Here is a 19,246-nt window from a genome sequence, read left to right as displayed (position 1 = left end):
AAATCCTATTTGTATGTATACACAGCAGTGGCAGTGAGGTGGAAAGAGGATGCAGTGCATAATAATTCCCTGCGGTTATACTGTATGTGCACGCACATGGCACTCGGCACCAGGGTTGCCAGGTTGGCGGTTTTCCAGCCAAATTGGGCTACTAATTTAAAACCTAGGCCAGTTTTGAAAATACAAACCAAGATTTGGCCTACTTTTTTTTTTTGTTTAACAATTTGCAGACTGCCAAGATTAATGTAAGACTACAATACCCAGCATGCAATGGGACTGAGTTGTGTAGAAGTCGGGAGTTAACTGATTTTGGGCTCTGTACCCCAATGTTCCGTCCCTCTTAAGCATTCTCACATTTTCTAGTAACTTTCCTTAATTTAAGACAATTTTGGGGCGGAAATCTGCTGGCCACCAAAATGTCTAGATGTTGACCTATTTTACCAATATTTACTGGGGCCCCTACACCTAGGGTTGCCACCTTTACTTAAAAATAAAGCGGGCACTAAAAGGGGGCGGTCTGCGTTGCAAAAAGGTGCGGAGCTACATCGCAGAGACATCCACGGCGCTGGAAAAAGGTAAGTTCTTTGCTTATTGGGGGCAGGCCAAGGGCTTTTTTTAAAGGGTATTACAAATTACCGGCAATTGCATTGTCGGTAAATTTGTAATACCGGCCCCGGCCTTGGCCGGTGTTTTACCGGCTAGGCCGGTAAAATACCGGCCGGGTGGCAACTCTACCTACACCTCCTTGGGCCCTTATACCTCCTCTGTAGTTACACCCCTGGTGACGGGTTAATCTGTCCCATTTGCTTCATGGAAAATATTCAAAAAAGTAAAATTTGAAAAAGGCATATTTTCACATATTCGTTTTTTTTTTAAAGCAAATATTGTGCTATTTTGGGATACTTTTGAAGTGCCTCTTGGCTAGTTTTGGGCTGGTTTTAAAGCTGACTTTGGCTGGTTTTGAAAATTAGACCTGCTCCACACTCGCATGTGGTAGTCTCTCATTTTCCCCTCACACACACAAGCGCCACAGCTCCATCCACGCCAAACAAGTGGAATCCTAATGCCATTTCATTGAGAGGTAGTACCATTGATTGTGTCTAGCGCCCGCCCCCCATCTCCTCTCTCGCAAACACCCCCAGAGCACAATGCGGCGCTTGATAGGGACTGAAAAGAGCGCTTAGTCCGTTTGTTGTACAAATCTAGAGCCTACTAGACACCGCGGACCCCCCTTCTCTTTCACTTGGTATAACCCAGATTGCAGTTTCTCTTTGTCGTTCTGTTTCCTGTTCAGGTTTATTTGAGGGACTGACGATGGCGGCTACGGAGATAGTGCGGCAGATGGTGAGTAGGAATGATGGAAGGGATGGGTTTATTACTGCTTCGTTTCTCACTCCCAGCCACCGTGAATGATGCGGAGTATCCAGGCTGCATCAGGTACACCGCCGCCAGTATCTCTGCTGCTGTATGGGCACAGGGTGCAGCTTCTCCCATTGTATGCTTTGGTTCAGAGGCAGGATCCGCTAGGCAGTTGCTCCTCTCTGGGTGCTGGAGACAAGCAGCAAGTGCAGGGCGTTGGCAGCAAGTGCAGTATATGTTCTGGGATGGCAGGGCTGCATTACCCTCTCCGCATGGCCAATATAAACTGTAGGAAATTGCATTGCTTTTTGAACTGTATATGGGAGCTGCCATACTGTTTCCCCTTTATGCACAATAGATGTCTTCCCCCATCCCCGAGTGGATAACATATTGTGAAATATGGGCTGGCACGTTTAATCCTTCAGGGTTACTTAGCCTTTACATTGAGAGTAGGGCCCTTGATCATATATTTTTTCTCCTCTGTAACACTTGTTAGTTAAATTCTTGTATGACCCCCGCTTTGTTTTAAAGTATTGTTAAAGGGGAACTATCACAAAAATAATAATTGAATATAAGCTTTCGCATACTGAAATAAGAGGCTTTCTAAATACAATCAATTAAACATTCTGCATCGTTTCTGAAATAATACAGTTTGTCTTCACTGTTCCTCTCTCCGCATCTGTTTCTCTTTATTCTGTCTTCATGCAGCAGTCGGGTGTCAGATATTCATTGACAGTTAGATCCAATATATCTTATAGGGGGGCTTCCTAACCCAGCAGATGTATTCGTGCTTACCCAAATAACTGATTCCAGTGCAAACAAAATCTAACAAAATAACTGCCTTTTGCACAAATCCTGCATTTAGAACGACAAGATGATTTTAATAGAGTGAGCTCTAATACATCTAGGTCAAGGCTGTCCAACTGGCTGCCTTTGACCCCCCCTTGTGTGGCCCCCACATGAAAGTCTGCCTGCGGTGTCTGCTTACCATATGTAAGATTTAAATGGTATCACTACAGGGATTAACTGGCCCCTGCATTGATTAAACCTCAAATTCAGACTGTAATTGTTCACAATTGTGACACCTCTATTGTTCACACCCCTAAAGCCCTGTACTGTTCACACATGAGACCCTGACTGAAACTGCCCACATTGTTCTCCTGTTCACACTCAACATAAAAAATGGGGCACCAGCACTGTGTCACTGTATGTAGTACATCTTAGAGTAGTACATCTGAGTTTTCCCTGTCTCCTGCTCTGTTCTGTCTGTCCCATGCTCCCTGTGTGTACCATACTCTGCCTGCCACATGCTCCCTCTGTATGCCATACTTTGGCTTACCTACTCTGCCTGTGTGTGCCATACTCTGACTTAGAGTCCTGCAGCGGGTCAGGTACCCGCGGGTTACCCACAAAAACCTGCGGTACCCTGCAGGTTGCGGATATAATTTCCAGGTGTAGGTATAGATGTGGGTTGGCTGTTCTGTAGGTCGCGGGTCGGGCCGTGGGTCTTCTCAATAGCGATATTTACTCCTTTTTTCTGGCCACGTCTACTTCAGATGACATCACTTCTGGTTTACAATTACAGCACTTCTGTTTTACTCCTTTTTTCCCCTGATCACGGCTACTTCCGATGAAGTCACTTCCGGTTTACAATGACCGCACTTCCTGATTCTTGATGGTCAGCGGGTCTGGGTTGCAGATAAGTTACTTGTGGGTCGGGTAGCAGGTCTAAGCGGGTAAGAATGCGGGTTGTGGGTCCGGGTTGCAGATTGCAGGTTTCGGGTACCAAAAATGGACCTGCGCAGGTTTCTACTCTGCCTGCCCCATGCTACCTGTGTGTGCCCTACTCTGTCCACCCTATGGTCATTGGGTGTGCCCTACTCTGCATGTGTGTGCCATATTCTGCCTGTGAAACATAAGCCTGGTATTTGTTCTGGGGGGTTTGTTAGCATTAGAAAAATATTGTTAGGGGCCCCTAAGGTGTTTAATCTTGTGCTGGGGTGCATTGTTATCCAAAGGGGAGGAGGAGGTGGTTTATGGATTTAAGGGTATGTCTTAATATGACAACCTTTTTCACATGAGTGATATCCCTGCAGTGAGCACCAACCATTTGTTTTTTTTTTTTGTTTTTTTTGGTGTGTTACCACCATTAACATGCGTGTTGTTTAAAGTGGGTGTGGTTTGAAAACAGGGAGTGGTCAACACTGGCTTCCATTATCAACCCTCCACCATGTAGGCCAGAAATTTCCGGCCCTCGGTACCACAGAAGTTGGACAGCACTGATCTAGGTTAAAACAGTGCTATTGCTGGGGTTCTCTGGGGCTTGAGGAAATATAGTAGCACAGTAGGAAGAATACATCAGGGTGGTGTACAGAACGCGTTTTAGGACATCCTGCAGCGAAATACCTGTCTTTCATGCAATGTCCTATGCCTTCGGTTGCTTTTATCGTCACTCATCGTCCAAATCTGCAGTCACACCTCCGTCCTCAACCCTCCCTTCTCAGCTGTCAGTCATACGAACTCTGCCCTCAGTCTACCGCCCTCAGGCCTCCATCCTTCTCCCTGCATCCTCCGCCCTCGCTCACCACTTTAGAAACTTAGGGACAAGACTGTCGAAAAGAGAGATCTGAGGGGGGAGTGCGTAGTGGTGTACTTTTCAGTGGACAGGAGTACCAGCCTGGGGTCTAAGGTTAGCAAGTATATTCCCTGGGAGTGCCTAAGACAATGGCACTCAAATGATTTTCACTTTACTTGTACATGTAAGCATTCTATCCTGTGCCCTGGCGCTTCCAACTTCAGAAGTAATGTAGCAGAAGCCAGCTGATTCACACACCTGTGAAGTAACATGAGCAGCTCATCTGTTACATTGTTTCAAGAGTGGACTAGGAGTGTAGAAAGGGACATACATATACTGCGTTTTGCAAACACATTCCCAAATAACCAAACTTTGTAATTAATGGGAAGCACTGAGTAACTTGCCACTACATAAATGAATGATGCAGATGATTGGTTTATATTTGGAAGGTTGCTTGGAACTACATTTCCTTTCACTGGGCAACATAATATGTCTGGATTTATTTAAGAGGCTGATTCAGTGCTATTAACATGTGGAAACTGCAATTGAAATGGCCACAGAACTATAAAAATGGGACCTTTCTTATTTGGTGCCCTACACAAAAGAATGTCTCTAAGTATAAAATGTAGTTTGGGTATCAGCACCAGTAATAATTTGACAACACCTAATAGTGCACCAGGTAGTGAGTGTAGCACATACTATTTTGTTTTTCCCTGACACTGAAACATGAACGAAAATGTGGCCATGTTTTATTTCTCTGTTTCAAGTGAATCTTCCTGTGAGTGGCAGACTGGCAAACATAGCAAAACATTTGAAATGATTCTTTGCCCCAGAGTATTTCTACTGCCCAGGAATTCAATTGCTTCACCCTTTACACTGCTCCAGCTTACATTAAACATAGGGCTCTTAAGGTGGCCATAGACACACCGATAATTCATTTTGTATGATATTCGGTGCATGTAGTTGGTAGACTTGGATATCGATTGACTCGTCAATCTGGATGGCTGGAAAATTGAGGTGCCCAAACATCGCCCACTGTTTCTGCTGAATCATCAGATACTGGTAGAATTTGATTGTTTTTACCTATATATCTGGCGATTCAGCTCTGTATTGAGCTGTGTGAGCACAGGAAAGATCGTAATTGTTATGTCTATGGCTATCGTTAGGCTTGTGGGTAGTTGCTGGCCTAGCTTATGACATGTTCCCTTTGCTAATAGAGACAGTTTGGAACTGGCATGTCAGCAATGGGTATAGCTTAAACAGCTGGTTCTACTAGTTATAAGAGTTGTCTGGATACCTTTGGCCATATAGTGTAAATATCTGGCACATTTTTACTCTTTAAAAAAGAACTAACCCCCCCCCAAAGAGAGAGTCCCCCATCCACTACCCCCATTCATCCCCCTCCCTGCTTACTCCTTGCACAGTCCACTATTAAAAAAAGTGTCCCTGAATGTCGCACCAACCTCTTCATGCAGAGTAGCACAGCGGAGCTCGCGGGCACCATCTTCGGTATCCTCAGATATCCTCACACAATGCAAGCATGTGTAACTTCCTTAGTATGATGGACCTGGAAGTTTGCCTGTACAGCCAATAATTCCCTGTTATACATGCAAAATGCACTCCCTTAGTTGGGGCCTAAGATTGATGGTGTTTTTTCTTACCTGTTAGTATCCCTTTTACAGCAGCTGGAGGACTACAGGTTGGTATCCCCACAATAAACTGCTGTATTATACCCATGGTTGCATTGTGACATTATACTTTCATATTCCCTTCTCCATCTTCATTTCATCTCAGTTTGCTGCATGTATTGATGCATTAGCAGAGGCTTCAGTTCTGTGTCTGTTGGGGACATTGGGCATTTTCAAAAGAGGACATCCTACTGCAGACTGTATACCTGAGTTTAGCTCTGTAGAAATCAGGCAAGAGCAGTATTGCACACCATGTTATACACTGTACCCTGAACTTAGCCACAACTGTATTTCAGGTCTTCCTAGTGAGCAACTATGATTTTTAAGAATTAGAATCAATATTTAGGGTATTTGGTGACGCTGCATAAAGGGAAAAACTGATCTAAAAGTAATGATTGCAAGACTGCAACAATTGTGTCTCGCAGAGCATCCAGCATTAGTTGTGAATCTAAACCACTGACCTTGCAGTCATTTTTTTTCAGTTCAGTAGGGAGGACCTGGTAGTAGCAATTTGCTAGCAATGCCCGGGAGAGAGAAATATGGATTGTAATTGTGACCTTATGTGGAGTTGCCCAGGCCCCAGTTGTAAATTCTGCTATATTTCTGAACAAGAGCAAATGAAGCAAAGAGCCACTTCAACTATTGATTATAATGGGCTATTGTATTGGTGCTGCTTTTGTTTAACCCATTTATTACCCTGCTTCAGTTTACATGCGACGTGAAGCCTTCTGAAAAATGCTAGTGAAGGGCTTTTTGACTCCTTTTAACCCTTCTCACCCTAACCAGGTTCGGTTTTTCATTCCTGCTTCAGATTGAAACCTCTCTGCTCTCATTATGGTCTATAGAATAGATGTGCAGATGTACATGATACCTTTACTTATACAACTTCCAGTGTTGTTTGAGGAATGGACTAAAGCTGGCCATAGACGGAAAGATAAAGGCGCACTAAATTTGTTTCACTTAATTTTCTGACCGTGTGTGGATTCTCTTTACATTTCTCATGCCATGGCGATCAGTCATTTAGTCAATCAGACAGGTTAAATGATTTCTGTCAGCTAACGATAATCTCTCTGCATGTATTGCCTATCTGCAATATCAGTGAGTGACTGTCACTAGTATTTGTCGGACATAACTTTTGTATGATTGCTGTCATTGCCAGATCATCTGATTTGTTCTTTTACTACTGTATTTTATCTGAATGGATAACTGCAGGTCGGGAGATCTGCCTGTACTATAAGAGGCAGAAATCTGCACATCTATGGCCAGCTTTTAAGGACCAGTAACATCAAAAAAAGATTTTTTTTTTAAAGTAATAAAAATATAATGCAGTGTTGCCCTGCACTAGTAAAACTGCTGTGTTTGCTTCAGAAACACTACTATTGTTTATATAAATAATCAGCTGTGTAGCCATGGGGGCAGCTATTCAAAGGAGAAAAGGCTCAAGTTACACAGCAGATAACAGATAAGCTCTGTAGAACATAATGCTATCTGTTATCCATTATTTATCCTGTGCCATATAGCCGTTTTTCAATTTCCGCCATCGATACTCAGTAGCTTGTTTATATGAACTATAGTAGCGTTTCTAATGCAAACGCATCAGTTTTACAAGTGCAGGGCAACACTATGATATTTTCATTACATTAAAACACTTTCAGTTTTTGGTGTTACTGTTCCTTTAAGTAAATTAAGATGGCCACTGGTTGTGGGTGGCCAAAAACCTAGAACAGCAGTGCAGAATACTCCAAGCCAAAGCCATTTATTAGGAGAGCAAATGTCTCATTATAAGCATATACAGTAGACGCCATAACGTGACTATACGTAGAGTATAGATTTGAAGAAAAGAAAAAAAAAATAAATAAAAAAAAAATATATATATATATATATATATATATATATATACAGGACAAAATTGTGATTAACAAAATTATTGTAAGTTGTATTGTAATTTAACAACATCCAGAGGGCCTCAGTTTGCCTGTCACAGCTGCAGATCATTTTTTGACTAGATTTCAGTAGCATGTCAGGCAAGCTGTGAAATGACCTACAATTATGTTGCATCTCAGTCTTAGGTGGATGTGAGATGTGGTAAAACGTTAAACCACAGCTAGCTTCATGAGAAAGGCACAGGAACTGTTGTGTTGGTGTCTAGAAAGAAAACTTTCTTTATGGTAAGCAGTCACAAAATATTTTAAACTGTTTTGTCCAACATAGCTCATCACAAGCCTGGCTTTTTAGCTATATTGTGATATCTTTGGAGTTTCTTTAGTTTTCCTTTGTGATGATTCCCAAACTATTTATTTGGAGTGGAGGGGTAGGATGTACGCCTGCTGATATTTCCATACTTGCACCTTGCTAGTGCCTATCTAGCTGACATGGCAGAAAAGCACTTTGAAAACTGTCAGAGTGGAACAAAGGCTGATACATGCACTTGGGTATATGAGCATAAATTAATGTTCTCTAGCTGTACCTAATTGTATCTAAATGCTAATTGGGTTATTAGGACACATCCATCATGATGTGACTGGCGATACCCTTAAAATCCTGTTCTAGTTGGTTAGAAATTTCTAAGGAATTATGTGAATGTTTGGCCACATGAACCCTATGCCTTCTGCAGCAGTAGAAATATATTGTATGGTACAGCACTCTCTAATATATTAACCAGTCTTACTCGACCTCAAATATTAGGGTGGTGCAGGAGATAAGAAATTGGAACTTTAATAAATATTGAGAAGTATCCACAAATCTGCACTTGGTATTTGGTCTATAATTTGTTATATAGCATTATAATTATTCTGAAAGGCACCTGATTCAAAAAATTAGAACCACATTCATCAATACAAATTAATTATCTTTAATTTACACATAAGCAAAACCACATATAATAATAATAAAGTGCATAAATCTGAAACTTTAAAAGAATTGATCAGTATTAGTAAAGTGCATTAGTTCATGTTGAATTTGATTACTATAACTGTTAATCGGTATTATTGAAGTTCATGATCAGTTCATATTTAATTCATTAGTTATAGATCAGTTGTTATGAACATGTTAATTCCTTAATTGATTGATTTGTAAGTGTCCCAAATGAGTTCATAAATTTTTCAAGTGATCTGTTAAAAAAATACTGCGAGAACGCTAACTAGATTTAATCCTTCCTTCTGCCACTGTTTGATTATTCAAGTTGCCAATTTCTATTACTGCCACTTTCAGCAGTCATCTTCCCAACTTACAGTGAAATGGAAACATTTATATCAACGTATGGCAAGAATGTAACGCTTCCAACCCCTTGCTGCCAGCTAAGTAGAGAAACAGTCAAATCGCAACAATGTGTGGCAATGGATATTGTTGCTGAATGGATTTCCTGTATTTAAAAGATTTTCGGAAGCCCACAAAAGATCTAGAAATGCAGCGCTTGCAACTATTTTTAGTAGGATAGCGCAAGGGCTGGTGCCGGTATACGTTACCGCGTCATGGATACTGCAGTGAGCTGCTCCCAATGACGGGCACCATAAACTGCGCCGCTTGGATACTGCAATGAACTGTTTCTGATCGTAGACACTATAAACCGCATCTCACTATTTGTTCATTTTGTGGAGCGTTTGCATCGCCACTGGTAACGTTCCTCTGGGAGGCAATCATGAGGATTTGTATCGGCTGCAGATAGTTTCTCTTATACGCCGGCTTTGGGGAACAGTAAGCGGGAAGGAATAGCATTCTCTTTCAGTAGCTGCACGCCAACGCACGTTTCACCGTCCTTGGCTTAGATTTATGCACTTTATTATTATATGTGGTTTTGCATACAGTGTGTCAATTAAAGATAATTAATTTGTATTGGTGTATGTGGTTATAATTTTTTGAATCAGGTGCCTTTGAGAATAATTATAATGCTATATAACAAATTATAGGCCAAATACCGAGTGCAGATTTGGAGATACTTCTCAATATTTATTAACTTCTGCAGCAGTAGCACAGATCAGCCAGATGGGAGCTTTTGTTGACCTCCATGCATTCAATGGCCATGCCATTAGTCACGGGCTGAAGCAGGAATCTGTTAGGTGCTGTATACTGTTTGGTTAAGCAGTGTAATTCCTGGAGGTACTGTATGGAAGAACTGCAGTCAGACTGCTACCCAATAATTACTGCCTTTCAGTGTCGGACTGGGATACCAGGGGCCCACCAGAAAACCTTAGATCTTGGGCCCACTGGAAAACCGTAGACTGTGGGACCAATTTTCAAACTATTATTCCTCCTCTCTCAAACTCTTTATTCTCTTAGTCTTGTATTACTTACTTGTACTTCTACACTATATTCTTCCAAGCATTTTTTCCCCATAAAGAAATAGGGAATGACCATGAAATAGGCTAAATGGTTAGAAGCAAGAGGGCCCACTGACACCTGGCCCCACCGGGAGTTTTCCTGGTATCCCAGTGGGCCAGTCTGACACTGCTGCCTTTTAATAATGTTTTACATGTTGGGAACTTCTCTTTCTAAATGGCTTATTGAGACTAGCTATTCTTAGATTAGCTGTTCTGATTTACTGTCCCTATGCTGTGTGTGTACTCAATGCCAACCAACTGATGTATGAGTGTTTATACAGAACACATAGTGAAGACACTAGCATAGCTGTGTTAAACCTTTCAACTACCAGGATTTTCCATCTTACTTTTTGGCAGTGACTGAAGTTGACAAAACATTGCACCTTTGGCCTTCGCCAAAAATATAATGTATAAAGGCTGGAGTGACTGGATGTCTAACATAATAGACAGAACACTACTTCCTGCTTTGCAGCTCTCCACTGATGGTTACCAGGCAGTAACCATTCAGTGACTTGAGGGGGGGGCACATGGGCCATAACTGTTGCTTTTGAATCTGAGCTGCATGCTGAGGATCAATTGCAAACTCACTGAACAGTTGTGTCCCATGTGGCCCCCCTTCATGTAGCTGACTAACTCAGAGTTAGAGAGCTGAAAAGTAGGGTTCTGTTTATTATGTTAGACATCCAGTCACTCCAGCCTTTATACAATACATTTTTGGCTAACTAACTATATTAGAAACATTTTCTATTTTGCACAGCCTATCTATTTACCCATTTTTTTTTTTACATTGAACTGTTCCTTTAAAGATAAGGAAATAGCCACATTTCAGTAAGATAATCTCTATAGATAGATTTCTTATTGAAGTTCTCAGTTCTTCCTCAGACTTGTCATGATCACTGAGTCATCCTTTGTAGGAAGCAATGCTCTAAATCTGCTTGGGGAACTTATTTTAAATGTTATCAAAGGGCAACTATTACTAGTGGGTGTGATGTTTCTAAAATAACATTTAGGGGGTTCATTTTTAAAGTCCGAATGGAAAATACATTGTGGATTCTAGTTTGGTCTGACTTTTTTATTTTAAAAAAATCTGATTTTGATAAATAACCCCCCCTAGTGTTGATAATATTTCAGAATTTAAAGGGACATTATAGGGCTAATTTTTAAAGCTGGGGCCACAAGACGTGGATCTCACCCTGTGTTTCTCCACAGGTTGATCCGTTGACCCGCTGCTTGCACCCTGAATCATGACCTCCACTCGGGTGCAGGCAGATTTGGTGGATTTCGGTGCTGAACACAACATTTTGTGCCAAAATCCACAGTACCTGAAGAAAAGAGTGGGAGCAGTGGGGCATTCTTCGTTTGTGGAGAATCCGTGTCGTGAGGCATTAGCCTTAGGGTTGAGGTAGTTGGGGCAAGGTTCAATTAACATGTAGTTTCCAGGTCACTGCCCAAAAGCAACCTCCTTGCAAACACAGGAACCTGGAAACTGCACAACTAGCTTTCTCTTGTAGAGCGTCCATTTTTACACTGACATGGCTTGAGCGGTATCCATTAATTTGTCCATCTACATTATAGATTCACATTTGAAAAAAAAAAAAAGTGTGTGAATATGTGTGTGCAAAAGAAGAAACAACCTTTCAAAATATTTGGTTGTGGACTTCTGTGCTGTGTACATGTTCATAAAACTGTGGACACACACACAATGATCATGTTGGGTCATATTTACTTAATATAACAATGGAAGAAAAAGGTGCTGAGAGCCAATTAGCAGAAACAATAATGAACAAAAAATATAATAGAGAGGAGAAAAAATACTCACCGTTTATGTATAGATACAATAACCAGGTTTGTTATTTTTTCAAAAATAATAACCAAAAGTTGTTAAAAATTTAAATACATTTATTAGGACAGTACAGATGAAGGCCTAATGTGTTTTATGCCTATTGGGGCACTTACAGTCTATGAGTAAGTGCCCCAATATATATATATATATATATATATATATATATATATATATATATATATATATATATATATATATATATATATATATATATATATATATATATATATATATATATAATATATTGCAATATATGGACAAACAATCCCTGTGTTGTTTAAAGGGTAAGGCATTTTTTAGTAGCAGTATGCACAAAATGTCTCTGTCTTAAATATATTGATAATGGGTTGAGTGCAGAGGACCTCTTGTAGTTGACTATATATATATATATATATATATATATATATATATATATATATATATATATATATATATATATATATATATATATATATATATATATATTTATATGTAAAAAAATTTCCAGAGAATTTACTCCACAAAAACTTCTGCAGCAGCGTACTTAGGATTTAAAGGAAAGTTAAGTATGATATGTGCATTTTAATGGGTAACACACTCACAAACCCAATGTTCACTTCACGTTTGCTTTTGTTTTAGGGTGAAGGGTGCCGCAGCCTTCCTCTTTCGGCCCATGTGGGATTTGACAGCCTGCCGGACCAGCTGGTTACCAAATCAGTTAACCATGGCTTTTGTTTTAACATTCTCTGTGTGGGTGAGTATATACAGACACCCTGGCTGTGTTAGGAGAGGCACTGATCCAATGGCCTCTGTGTGTGTTTATGAATAGCTTGGCTGCCCTAGTCAAAGGAAAATGATTTCTTTAGCGATGCTGAAACTGGAGCCATTCAATAGCCGGATATAGATGAATACAATGTATTGTAGAAGTTGTTTACAGCCAGCTGCATTGTGCCAAGTATAGCAAAGCTTAATATGATTTCTCAAGCTGTGGATTTTAATGGGAATCCGGACTGACTTTGTCTTTCTATGGTAAGCAAAATGATTTGCAGAAATCAAAAAAAAAAAATGCTGTTTTTCAACATATATTACTGTTTGTTACATTATTTAAAGTATGCTGAATGTTGTGCTATGGCTAGTCTGTACTGTAAAGGTTTAAATGTAGTTTCAAGAACCTGCAAACTTTTTATGAGGAAGGACAGAAAAATACATGTCTTAGTAAATGAAAATGTGTGATGTGTAGCATATTAAACGAATGGATCAATTCCTTTAATGAAGTTATTGTAAGCTTTTGTGCTTAATAAGAGTAATGCATTTTTCATACTTGTGGCTGTGTCCACTTCCTTCCTGTTAAAAAAGGCGGGGAAGTTGGAACAAGCAGATGTTGAAACTCATGGGCCTTGATTCAATCTTTTATGCACGTTCCCAATCCCAGACACACACAGCCCACAATTTTTAAACCATATATGTATATATCGGCATAATTCTACAAATTCTTTACTCGCCTATGGGGAAAAATCAATTTATTTGAAGCTTTGGGGATCCACTGTGACCCCTGGTCCTGGTTGAGGTCATAACTCCCATAGAGGTTACAAGGAGGGTAATTATAAATTGATCACTAAGGCAACACCAGGGTACTATGTGCTGGGCTAGGACATTAGCTCCCTTTATGCTTTATGGTAATATACTATATATCAAGCATTCAATTTACTGTTGCTTGGGAAAATGTTTGCCACACAGCTGGTATTTCACTAGCCTCGCCAGTAAAACAGTGGCAAAGGCAGAGGCCAATATTGAATTGAATTGATATCGACATATGTAGGCATTCCCCTTGTTACACCCATTGCCTGGCTAGCTTTGTCATGACTTTGAAGGAAAACCATTACACTCTGAACAATGTACTTCTCTATAAAAAATATATTGCATAAAACCGCTCATATGTAAAACACTGCTTTGTGTAAATAAACCATTTTTTGATAATATACTTTTACAGTAGTATGTGCCATTGGGTAATCATAAATCGATCATAATAGCCATTTTAAAAAAATAAGGGCCACCCCCTAGGATTCTAGGATTCACGGTGCACACAAACAAACCATACATGTTAGGTCACAATTAACAGACAAAGAGTTCTGACTTTTGCTTTCACACTTCTTCCTGTTACAGTTAGAGCTGCAGTATTTCTGGTCAGGTGATCTCTGAGACAGCACAGATACCATCACGAAATGGTGGTTCTGTAAATATACAGTCATATGAAAAATTTTGGGAACCCCTCTTAATTGTTTGGAGTTTTTTTTATCATTGGCTTTTCTTTCAAAGTAGCAACTTCCTTTTAATATATAACATGCCTTTTGGAAACAGTAGTATTTCAGCAGTGACATAATGTTTATTGGATTAACAGAAAATATGCAATATGCTTAGTTGAGCCTCCTTTTGCAAATGTAACAGCCTCTAGATGCCTCCTATAGCCTTTGATGAGTGTCTGGATTCTGGATGGTGGTATTTTTGACCATTCGTCCATACAAAATCTCTCCAATTCAGTTAAATTTGATGGCTGCTGAGCATGGACAGCCTGCTTCAAATCATCCCATTGATTTTACATGATAATTAAGTTGGGGGACTGTGACGGCCATTCCAGAATATTGTACTTCTCCCACTGCATAAATGCCTTTGTAGATTTCAAAGTGTGTTTAGGGTTATTGTCTTGTTGCAACATTCAACCCCTGCGTAACTTCAAATTTATAACTAATGCTTGAACATTATCCTGAAGAATGTGTTGATATTGGGTTGAATTCATCCGACCCTCGACTTTAACAAGGGCCCCAGTCCATGAACTAGCCACACAGCCCCACAGCATGATGGAACCTCCACCAAAGTAGGTAGCAGGTGTTTTTCTTGGAATGAGGTGTTCTTCTTCCGCCATGCAAAGTGCTTTTTGTTATAACCAAATAACTAAATTCATCAGTCCAAAGCACATTGTTCCAAAATGACTGTGGCTTACCTAAATGCGCTTTTGCATACAACAAGCAACTTTGTTTGTGTTGTGAGTGCAGAAAGGGCTTCTTTCTCATCACCCTGCCATACAGATGTTCTTTGTGCAAATTGCACTGAATTGTAGAACCATGTACAGATACATCTGCAGCAAGATGTTCTTGCAGGTCTTTGGAGGTGATCTTTGGGTTGTTTGTAACCATTCTCCCAATCCTCCGCATATGCCGCTCCTGTATTTTTCTTGGGCTGCCAGACCTGGGTTTTACAACTGTGCCTGTGGCCTTCAATTTCTTAGGAGGAGAGTCAAACAGAAGCACAACTTGCAATTGGCCACCTTAAATACCTTTTCTCATGATTGGACACACCTGCCTATGAAGTTCAAGGCTTAACAAGCTAATTCAACCAATTTGGTGTTGCCAGTAATCAGTATTGAGCAGTTACATGCATTCAAATTAGCAAAATTACAAGGGTACCCACATTTTTGCACAGCCAGTTTTTCACATTTTAGTTGTATATATTTCACAAAATGTTTGTGCAAGTGAAGAGTGAGAAGTTATGCTTCTTACATACATTTATTAGTAGGATTATCTATTTCAAAGATGTTTGAAGTAAATTGAAGTAAATGTGAATTCATCTCTGATCACAGGATTAGGTTTTATAGGGTGCTATGAAGGCTGCTAAGTTGCTTTAAATTTTAATATCTTACTAAATGTTTTTTTTCAAAATGAATCAGTTAATAGTGCTGCTCCAGCAGAATTCTGCACTGAAATCCATTTCTCAAAAGAGCAAAGAGATTTTTTTATATTCAATTTTGAAATCTAACATGGGGCTAGACATATTGTCAATTTCCCAGCTGCCCCAAGTCATGTGACTTGTGCTCTGATAAACTTCATTCACTCTTTACTGCTGTACTGCAAGTTGGAGTGATATCATCCTCCTCCCTTTCCCCCCCCAGCAGCCAAACAAAAGAACAATGGGAAGGTAACCAGATAACAGCTCTCTAACACAAGATAACAGCTGCCTGGTAGATCTAAGAACAACACTCAATAGTAAAAACCCATGTCCCACTAAGACACATTGAGAAGGAAAAACAGTAGCCTGACAGAAAGCATTTCTCTCCTAAAGTGCAGGCACAAGTCACATGACCAGGGGCAGCTGGGAAATTGACAAAATGTCTAGCCCCATGTCAGATTTCAAAATTGAATACAAAAAAATCTGTTTTCTCTTTTGAAAAATGGATTTCATTGCAGAATTCTGCTGGAGCAGCTCTATTAACTGATTCATTTTGAAAAAAATTTTTTTTCCCATGACTGTATCCCTTTAATTGATTTTCTTATTTTGGGCCTATCACTTTTTAGGGGCAAATCATTACATTCATTGTTCTAATTTTTATAAAGACTCATTAATGAGTATGAAAACTGAAGAGCAGGCTTTTGCGTGTGTGCTAATGTGAGCATTTGTATATGTGCATGTTATATGTATATAATAAGTGATTGCTATATCTTGTGGGTTTTTTTTTGTGTAATTTAGGTGAGACTGGCCTCGGTAAATCTACATTGATGGACACCTTGTTTAACACCAAGTTTGAAAGTGAGCCCAATTCACATTCACAACCTGGGGTGCAGCTTAAATCCAGTACATATGATCTTACAGAGAGTAATGTGCGTCTGAAACTGACAGTTATTAACTCCATTGGTTTTGGGGACCAGATTAACAAAGAAGACAGGTGAGAAGTCCTCATGCCCAATGTTTTTTTTTTCTGATTGGGAAGGTATAAAACATATATTTATTTGAAAGGAAAAGTAACAGCAAACAAATTGCAGTATTTTAAAGTAATGAAAATAGAATGTACTGTTATGCGGCACTGGTACAACTGGGGTGTTTGCTTCAGATACTCTACGATAGTTTTTATTTATATATATATATATATATATATATATATATATATATATATATATAGCTATATAGAGAGATATATATATATATATATATATATATATATATATATATATATATATATATATATATATATATATATATATATATATATATATATAGCTATATATATATATATAGCTATATAGATATATAGATATATAGATATATAGATAAATATATATAGTGAATAAAGTACCCCCTCTTGTAAAATATAAGGATATTATAAGTTACCGAGGAGTTTCATGACCATATAAAAACACGAGGCCGAAAGCCGAGTGTTTTTATACAGTTCATGGAACTCCAAGGTAACTTCTAATATCCTCATATTTTGCAACATGGGGTACTTTATTTATTATAATACACAAGTTTTAGTGAGTCATGTGACAGAAATGACATCAGAACTCACCGTTTATAACTGATGACATCAGAACTCACCGTTTATAAGGATATAATTTACAAGATATTCATGGCTTTTGTGTATTATATATATATATATATATATATATATATATATATATATATATATATATATATATATATATATATATATATATATATATATATATATATAAAAAAAGAGCAAAAAAAGCCAGCACAGCTCGTTTAAAAAGTCTTGTTGCCTGGGTGCTAACAGCAAAATAGTAATGTATATCTGGAAACAGGCGAGCACACACAGGTCTTAATTGAAAAACAAAAGGTGTTTATTAAACAAAAAACTGACGTTTCGGCTAGCACTCTAGCCTTTCTCAAAGTACAAATGCACACTAAAAACCAACCTTTTAAACCCCCAGTGGCGGGAAGGGAGGGAAAGTGATGTCATAGGTCAGGAATGTTAAGTGGATAAACAGTATGCAACAAAAGGGGCGTGGGAGTAAGGTGAAGTGAAACCATCAAAGAAAAAAGGGGAGGTTAATAATATATACATATCAAGGCAAGCAGTAATTGCAGAAAAAGTACATGTTAACATTAATATATACAGAGATTAATAAAAGCTCCAACGCTGACTTGACACAAATAGTGAAATTTAGACAATATCGGTAGTTCGTTACTCAAAGTCAATGCAACATAAAAATATATGAGTTCATAATAGAGATACAAGTCCCTTGACAAAGTAGATGTATAAAGCGATACAAAGTTGTATCTACGCTTGAGGGAAAGAAACATTGTGTGATGTCTGTTAGTTAACGCATTGATCGCCAGGTGGGTCATCATGGAGGGAAATGTCAAGTAGTGACAGATGTAATGGCGGTTCCACAGCGGTTACCTGTATTTGTCGACTGGTCCGGCCGTAAAAGTGCTGGAACATGGTGTACCTTGTTGTGGGCCGTGAGATCCATCAGATCAGAGGCAGGAGATCGGTAGCGTGATGCGCCTTAGAGTGCGCAGCGGTGTGGAGCATCCAGTGGTGCTGCGGCTGTTTGAGAGCTACCGTGGATATCAGTCGGGGAAACAGCAGAGAGGTTTCGCTTGTATTCAAGGCGTGGAGTCCGCGGGAATGGTCATTATGGAGATGAAGTAAGGGGTGTGGTATCAGCAATAGATCTGGTGTAGTTCAGGCTGGCTGTAAACTCAATGTGAAGGTGAGCGTCGCTAGGGCCTGGAAGGATAGCAACGAGATCAAGTTCAAGGATCAAAGTTCAAAGTTCACTTATTTCTAACAGGAGAAAAATAATCACAATAGATAACAGGATCACAACTAGCGATCTACAGGTATTAGGTACGGAACTGAATGGGGAATAGTCTGCTGTGAATAAAAGGGAGATGAATGTGTATCGTGCTGCAGGCTCATGATAATTGCGAGGGGAGGTACACATAAGGAAGGAACATAAGGAAGGGTGGGTATGGGTACGTATCGGCAGTGGCAGAAAGTGGCGAGGCGATGGTACGTGCTCCTGAGCTGATGATACGTGCTCCTGAGCTGAGGCGGAGTCTGTCCGAGTGGCTAGAAAGCAAGCCAACGGTAATGCCAAGTGATGCTGTTAAAGTAGATGGCTCAACCTAAATTTGGCTAGACCATTATTTTTAATAAAGGTTATGGTGAAAGAGCCAGGTTTAAATATGGTAGGTCCTGGGGGACATGTTCAAAGAGAACCAGCATCTGTAACCTGAAGTGCACTGGGCAAGGGGTCCGGTCATCCACCTTGAGATCGCAGGGGCATTCAGACACGTGACCCTCCCGAGTAATGTGCACGACTGGAAGTGTATCATTGGGGGTACATCCACCTAGCTGCAAATAGGGTCTAAGAGACCACAAGGAATGCCTCATATGTGCCAGAAGCCAGAGCATGGGGGGTATTGGAAAGACAGGGGGTGGGTAACAAACAGGGGAAACTAACACAGGGTAGAGGGAAACTAACGCATGGTAAAGGAAAAACCAGTGGGGTCGCAGTTAATCATGTCTGGCAGCAATCGATGTAGCATATAGTTGTGTGTATCAGGTAAACATATTGAAACTATCAACAGAAATGCATGGTTAAGATTATTATGACTGTTCAGAAAAATGGAGCATATGAGATCATCTCATTAAGTCCTTTGGGGTTCAAGGTATCCAGACGGTGTA

The 19,246-nt window shown here is 39.7% G+C and overlaps 1 protein-coding gene across 5 annotated transcripts in view; it reads left to right on the top strand.

Annotated features, from left to right (window-relative positions):
• The first annotated feature begins 1,018 nt into the window (after positions 1–1,018).
• Positions 1,019–19,246, top strand: part of septin6.S (septin 6 S homeolog) — a 45,037-nt gene continuing 26,809 nt past the window's right edge. For 2 of the 5 annotated variants that reach the window (XM_041574180.1, XM_018231975.2), the window contains exons 1-3: positions 1,019–1,344; positions 12,400–12,514; positions 16,279–16,474. In XM_041574180.1, coding sequence (XP_041430114.1) covers positions 1,315–1,344; positions 12,400–12,514; positions 16,279–16,474 — 341 coding nt within the window. In that variant the 5' untranslated portion in view covers positions 1,019–1,314. 5 annotated transcript variants of the gene reach the window in all.

This window comes from Xenopus laevis, chromosome 8S, assembly GCF_017654675.1.
Source record: "Xenopus laevis strain J_2021 chromosome 8S, Xenopus_laevis_v10.1, whole genome shotgun sequence".
Classification (NCBI taxonomy): domain Eukaryota; kingdom Metazoa; phylum Chordata; class Amphibia; order Anura; family Pipidae; genus Xenopus; species Xenopus laevis.
This window is presented reverse-complemented; position numbering and strand designations above follow the sequence as displayed.